The following is a 6998-nucleotide window of genomic DNA, read 5'->3' on the forward strand; positions in this document are numbered from 1 at the left end:
CCCCACATTAAAGTTTTTGATTTTATTTTCTTGACACTAATATTTTGGGTTCTCATGTTTTCATCAAATAACTTTCACCTGGTTACGATTTTACTTTTGGTTTTGACTATTTTTATTCGTCTTTTTATATACATAACGTTTATAAATTTGTCTCACATCAAAGTTTTCGTTTTTATTTTTCTTGACACTGAATTTTTGGATTCTCATGTTTTCATTAAATAATTTTCACATGGTTACGATTGTACTTTTTTCGTGTAGAAAGCGTATCCCGCTGTTACTATAACTAGTATACATCTAAAAATGTGGTATATAATATCATATCTTTGAAAATCTTCTTAGTTAACAAACTATGACATCATCCCAAGTGAAAAAGGTGCCAAAACAATTGAATTAATAGGGTGGTTGAGTTTAGATTAAGTACGTATTGAAGCTCCCTCTTTCAATTTCCTTCTTTCTATAAACATATATAGATATATGCCCATGGGACTACTCCATCAATAACCTCAATACTATAGAAAGTGAATCCATCATATATAATCTTGGGTCGGTCCACACAAGTGAAATTAAGTGATGATGAACGAGTTGGAAGCAGAGTTGAAGGAACTGCGACAAGCTTTCGGTTCTAGTAAAACAAAAGAATATTCATGGAGGATTTCACAACTTAATGGTTTACTCCATATCCTTGAAGATAAAGAAAATGATATTTTCATGGCTCTTAAAAAAGATCTTGGCAAGCATCATGTTGAAGCGTATAGAGACGAGGTATCTTTTGCACGTACACACATATATGTATATAAAATCGTTTTATTTGAATAACAAACAACTCTATTGGTCTCGCATTGGAAAATGATCCAACTAGACTTGTTTGAGCGGTAAAATATTATTAGTTTATACGGAATATATACTTGATAACTTTCATATATTGGAGTAGTAGATAGCTAGTAAATATAAAAATGGTAGCTGCTTCTACGGGCAGAACATGACCAATTTGTTTGGGAGATAGAGACCAATTTGTTTGGTGAAGGGCTAATTAAGTTCAATTGATATATGTAAAATGCAACTTTTGCGCGCGATGCAAAGTATTCTTCCACATACACTACACAAGTCGATTTTCTAATATTGAGTATTTCGTAAGGTGAAGGTAACTTCAATTTAGAGGTATTAATTTGGAGCTAGCTGATTATTTTAAAGTATTAATTTATTCAAGATAAGCTGTACGTTTTTTCTTTTCTGAAATATTGTTATTACATACTGTATTTGTTAAATATATGACTAGCTAGAAACACATTAATTATTATAATGAAAAATGAAACACCCTTGGAGAGCTCACAACGCTTTTCATGGTAGACATGTGAATATGTACGTGATTGACTCGTTATAATATCCACGCACACACCACAAGGTGATACTTGTTGTAGACATGTGGTGGAGGGACTACATGTGGTGACTATAACCAGACAAGTAGCTGGTTAATGATGTATCGGCGATGCTATAATAGATTAGTGAGTAGAGAGGTTTTTTCATGTTTGATGTGATGCTAATTAACAATGATTAGTAGTTGATTATTGGTAATGAGGTTATTGTGACCACTCTTAATTAGATGAACATTTTAGCACCCTTGTACTGTGTAATACTATTGTGCATGTGAATTCATGAGTGTGAATAGTGAAATTGAATCCGACTGATGTAACATGTATATATGTACAGATTGGAACAGTGGTGAAATCTATAAATTACGCTCTAGATAACTTGAAGCAGTGGATGGCTCCTCAAAAGGTAACTTTTCTCCGTTCTAAAAAGAAAAAAGGTAACTTTTCTATGGCTGAATTATATATTTACTGGGCCCTTATTATACTACTGTATGTTCTAACTTTTAATCAGGCAAATATATATTTTCCCTGAAAATAATGAGAGACAAGTCTTGCACAATCAGATCAACAACTTTTCTTTTAATCAAGAGAATAATATTGCTATCAATTAACTAAGATGTAAAAATTCGTGTGGTAATTTAATTCTAGGTACATATTGATATATAGTGACCACTTGAAACGTTTAGTAGTAATGGCAAATAGATAGACGCAAAAGTTTGTTAGACAATCTCAAGGACGCCTAACAGGAGCCACTTGTGTAATTTTTGTGTAACACGCCTTTACTGCATGAGTTTCTCTGTATGAACAAAAAGGTTAAAGATTCCTATCTAAAAATAGAAACATACAATGATTGTAGTGATATTGGGTAGCATGGTAATTGTGACTAATGAGTTGTAAATTCTTTTGACAGACCAGGTTGCCACTGGCTGCATATCCCAGTACTGCCAGCTTGGTTTCCGAGCCTCTGGGTGTGGTTCTCGTCATCTCATCCTGGAACTTCCCAATTGGTACTCGCTAACTCCTTAGCTAGTACTCTTCACTTCAAACTTTATTTTTTTTCATAACTAAAAATACTTCAACTCAAATTTGGTGGACTTTTTTTTTTAACCTTCATGGTAATTATGTACTAATTTAAGTATAATCAATATACTACTCGTATACTGAAAGTATTTATTTACATATATGTATACATATAGGATTGTCCTTGGAACCTTTAATCGGGGCAATAGCTGCAGGCAATGCAATTGTTCTAAAGCCTTCGGAGATAGCTCCTGCGTGTTCTTCGTTCCTTGCTGAAGCAATTCACGATTACCTTGATAGTTCTGCGGTCAAAGTTATTGAAGGTGGACCAGATGTCGGGGAAAGACTCCTCCAACATAAATTCGATAAGATATTTTTCACAGGTTAATTAGGCTATACATATAGCTTCTTCTATTTTAATCTTTAACTTATATATACATGTTTATCTCTACTGTCTCTATCTCTACTTCTTTATCTCTACAACATTATAAAATATTTGTTCCCTCCAAAATTTTTCAATTTTTCAACAATGTACACCTATTAATTCATAATGTACAATACATCTATATACATCTCAGCCACTCATTTTTCTCTATCCTCAAATCTCAACCACTCATGTTTTTTCTCTCATCCATAAATCATTTTATTCCTCTAATTCATTCAAAAAATTTAATCTCAAAAACCGTACGTCGATAAATTATAAAAAATATATGGGTGTTCTTAAAATTTCATGCTCTTTCGTTAGAGATGTCATTCAATATAACTTCGACGAATTTTTAAATCCGAGGGAGGAGCCCGTACAGCTAAGGCGTTTGGGTATCAAAACTCTATGACATATCACAACCTATGACTTATCACACTCTATGATCTATCACCCTACCATCTTACTGTCGCAACACGCAGACACTTTCTTTCGTGAAATTATCATGCATTTATTAGTTGAGTTCACCTCCAAGGGTCCTGCACTCTTTGACCAGTAACAGAATCAGGCTCCATCTAATACTCGTAAATTAATATGGGCAGATCTAGCGGGTGGGTTATGCGGGGACCACTCAAAAAAGAAAAAGCCACTAGACCATATTTATTACTCGTATTAGTAACACAGCACGACGGACGGACGGACTGCAAACATATCGATGTCAACTTGATGATAAATAATTAATGTACATGTTAAAAAGTTTATAGAGAAAATTACATTTTTGGTTCCTCAATTTGACAGGATTTTTAGTTATTGCTTTTAAGTGAATTAATTAAAAAAAATCCTGAAGTAGTTAATTTTTTCAGTTTTTACTCTGCGATCAAACGCCGTTTATCTGGTCCGTTAAGTGAGAGACAAATTTTTTATTTCGCTCTCCTTCTTTTTCTTCCATACTAAAACACCGCCAGATCTTTATAACATCATTCTCAACATTTAAAAACCCACCATTCCAGTTCAATAGAAACTCTGAATCCACAAACTTTGAATATCAAAAATCAAATCCATTTTTTCTTTCTTCACTTTCTACTACAAACAAGATCTAATGGATTTGAAATGGGTCTATATCTAACCCATATATATCTTTTTCCCAAAACATAATCTCTACCTATATCTAAACCCACAACAAACACACATGAAAAACACAAACAACCCAACAGGTCACTTATTTCATCGATCGGCTTTACAAATTGCTGATATGTACATATAAACATTTATAAGATGAAAACGTGGTTGAGCTTCCGTGTTGTGTACGGTGACGAAAAGGCTGAATTGCAGCAGTGGTCGAGTAATGGTGGCGCGGCTGTGGCTGTGGCTGCGGCTGCGGCTGAGTAATGGTGGTGCTCGGTACGTAATGTAAATGGGTTTTTGATTTTTAATCCCGAACATGAATCAAATGGGTTTGGAGTTGTTTAAATTGGTTTATAATTTGATTTTGATATTTACTTTTTCAGATCTATTGAACTATAGATAGACTATATATAGATCTATAATAATAAACATATATATGATATAAATTTGGTTGTTGATACTCAAAGTTATTTTGAAGGACAAAAGGGAAATGGCTTTAGGCTATCTCCAATGCTAAGGACGCCCTTAGGCGTCCTTGAGCTGCCACATCATATCCTTACAAATCCTTATAAATCATTTAATTTTATCTCCAACCATACAAACATTCTTACATATCCTTTAACTCCACTAAAAACAAAAAAAAGTATTAAGTAAGGTAAGGGCATGTATCAAAAAATCTTTAGTTTTGGACAAGCTTCGACGGCAAAGGATATCCAAGGGCACCCAAGGGCGCCCAAAAACATCCCCATTGGAGATAGCCTTAGGAGTATGGAAGAAAGAAGAAGGAGAGCGAAATGACGAATTTGCCCTTCACTTAACGAATCAAATAGACGACGTTTGATCGCAGAGTAAAAATTGAAAGAAGTGACCAACTTCAGGGTTTTTTTTGTAACTAATTCATTTAAGAGCAATAACTAAAAATCTTGTCAACTTGAGGGACAAAAATGTAATTTTTTCAAGTTTATAATTAAGATGATTTTTCAATGGTTCTGACAGTTCTCACCATATATGTGGTTTTTAAATGTTCTCATTTGTTCTCATTTTAATTCCATTCTCGTTTGATAGTCACCATATATATATATATATATATATATAAATGTTTAAAAATTTACCCCGCTCATATAAATTACAAATTTCTTTGATCTGAAAACACTTTTTAGACTAAATTTTGGTATTCTTTGACAGGTAGTTCACGAGTAGGTAAATCTGTGATATCAGCTGCAGCACAACATTTGACCCCGGTGACGTTGGAGTTAGGGGGGAAATGCCCTGCTGTGGTTGATTCAATTCCTAGCTCTCGGGGGGCAAATGTAATGTCATTCATTCTCTTAATTACTAATAACTAGGGATTCTGAATTTTTTATTTATCAAACATCTTTTATACTCGTAATATTTTTCCGACTATAGATGGCTGCAAAGAGAATTGTTTGGGGTAAATTTGGAGTATGTGGCGGGCAAGCTTGTATCGGAATTGATTATATTCTTACAGAGAAAAAATACTTGCCGGATCTGGTGATTAAAAAACGCTCTGTTTATATTAATGTCAATAGAGTTATTATTAATTTCCTTTGAATGATAACTTTAAGGAAATTGTTTTAATGTTTGTAGGTGGAATTATTAAAAAAATATATCAAACAATGTCTTGGAGATGACATATGTGTAACTAGCAGCATGTCTAAGATAGTAAACAAGAGGCATTTCTCAAGATTGAAGAGTCTCTTAGATGAACCGATGGTGAAAGCTTCAGTTGTATATGGTGGTTTGCTGGATGAAGAGAACCTGTAAGTTAATTATATCATTGCGGGTAGGATAGCGTAATTCTCTATGATTTGCTATATAGCATTAACTTACATAACATCAAGGGGATTGAGATTCTTTCCTAATTGAAGCCAACATGAGATGTCATAATCTTTAAAATACATAAAGAGTGGGATTAAGAAAAAAAAAATGTTGTTCCTTGATGATATTTGCTTCCATCTTTATGTATGTGAAAGAACATGAACTCCGATATATGTCTAGGAGGGCCAAACAAGAATTTATAGGTGGTCGTGGGTGTGCCAATTCACTTCGGAGTATAACAATTGTATTAGAAATATAGAGTTTTATAGACATTATGTGTGATGTGACTAAACTTCACCTCCATGTGCCTCTGCCACTGCCTCTATTGATAACTTCATTATGATAGGATCCCAATTCATATGACCATATTTAATTAACTTTTGGATATGAATCTTTTCAGATTTTTAAGTTTTGTTTCGATTGATTATGTGGCAATGTAGGTTCATTGAACCAACATTATTGGTTGATCCTCCACTTGATGCTGAAATAATGACTGAAGAAGTCTTTGGTCCATTGCTTCCTATTATCACGGTTAGACAACAGTCCCAAGATGTCACGCAATGTAGTACTTTCATTGACACATTTACTTTTGTATGCAGTTGGAGAGAATTGAAGATAGTATCGAGTTCATAAGGGCAAGACCAAAGCCACTTGCTCTATATGCCTTCACAGAAAATGAAAAGTTTCAAAAAAGGTTGGTGTCTGAGACATCTTCAGGAAGCATTATGTTCAACGACGCCATCCTTCAGGTACTTCGACTTATGACATTAGTTTACCTTTTTAGCGATAGATGCTTGAAATTGAATTAACTTATTTTAAATGAATGAAGTATGTCGTGGATGCACTACCATTTGGTGGAGTCGGAGGGAGTGGGTTTGGAAGATACCATGGAAAGTATTCGTTTGATAACTTCAGTCACGAGAAGGCGGTTGTGATGAGGGGACTCCTTTTAGACTTTTGGTTCAAATATCCTCCATGGAACGACACAAAGTTGCAACTGATTAAGGCTGGATTTAGATATGATTATCTTGGAGTAATCCTTATTGCATTAGGTTTAAAAAGCAAGGCTTGAAAACTATGAATGCTCAAACATCATACCTTGAAAACTCTAATTTTTTTTTTCTAATCACAAAATTTGGTTATGTATCGATTTGTCAAATCCTTTTGTCAAATCGAATAGTTAGACTATCCTGGCTGGAATGTGTCAATTTCTTTTTTTAACA

General features: G+C 33.9%; 1 protein-coding gene across 1 annotated transcript; it reads left to right on the forward strand.

The window, feature by feature from the left end:
* The first annotated feature begins 427 nt into the window (after positions 1 to 427).
* On the forward strand, positions 428 to 6998 carry LOC122608660 (aldehyde dehydrogenase family 3 member F1-like). The gene is made up of 10 exons (XM_043781753.1): positions 428 to 762; positions 1708 to 1776; positions 2281 to 2377; positions 2567 to 2773; positions 5122 to 5246; positions 5344 to 5448; positions 5545 to 5717; positions 6216 to 6306; positions 6375 to 6524; positions 6605 to 6998. The coding sequence occupies exons 1-10, from the start codon at positions 571 to 573 to the stop codon at positions 6845 to 6847; spliced, it is 1452 nt and encodes a 483-aa protein (XP_043637688.1). The 5' UTR covers positions 428 to 570; the 3' UTR covers positions 6848 to 6998.

Source organism: Erigeron canadensis, chromosome 1, assembly GCF_010389155.1.
Source record: "Erigeron canadensis isolate Cc75 chromosome 1, C_canadensis_v1, whole genome shotgun sequence".
In the NCBI taxonomy this organism is placed as follows: Eukaryota; Viridiplantae; Streptophyta; class Magnoliopsida; order Asterales; family Asteraceae; genus Erigeron; species Erigeron canadensis.

What these genes read in the sequence shown, in the direction of transcription:
- LOC122608660 (XM_043781753.1), top strand. Translation starts at nt 571, where the DNA reads ATGATGAACGAGTTGGAAGCAGAGTTGAAGGAACTGCGACAAGCTTTC. An exon ending in AAAAATACTTGCCGGATCTG is followed by an intron (nt 5,449 to 5,544) that starts GTGATTAAAAAA and finishes TAATGTTTGTAG; the next exon opens with GTGGAATTATTAAAAAAATA. An exon ending in TCAACGACGCCATCCTTCAG is followed by an intron (nt 6,525 to 6,604) that starts GTACTTCGACTT and finishes AAATGAATGAAG; the next exon opens with TATGTCGTGGATGCACTACC.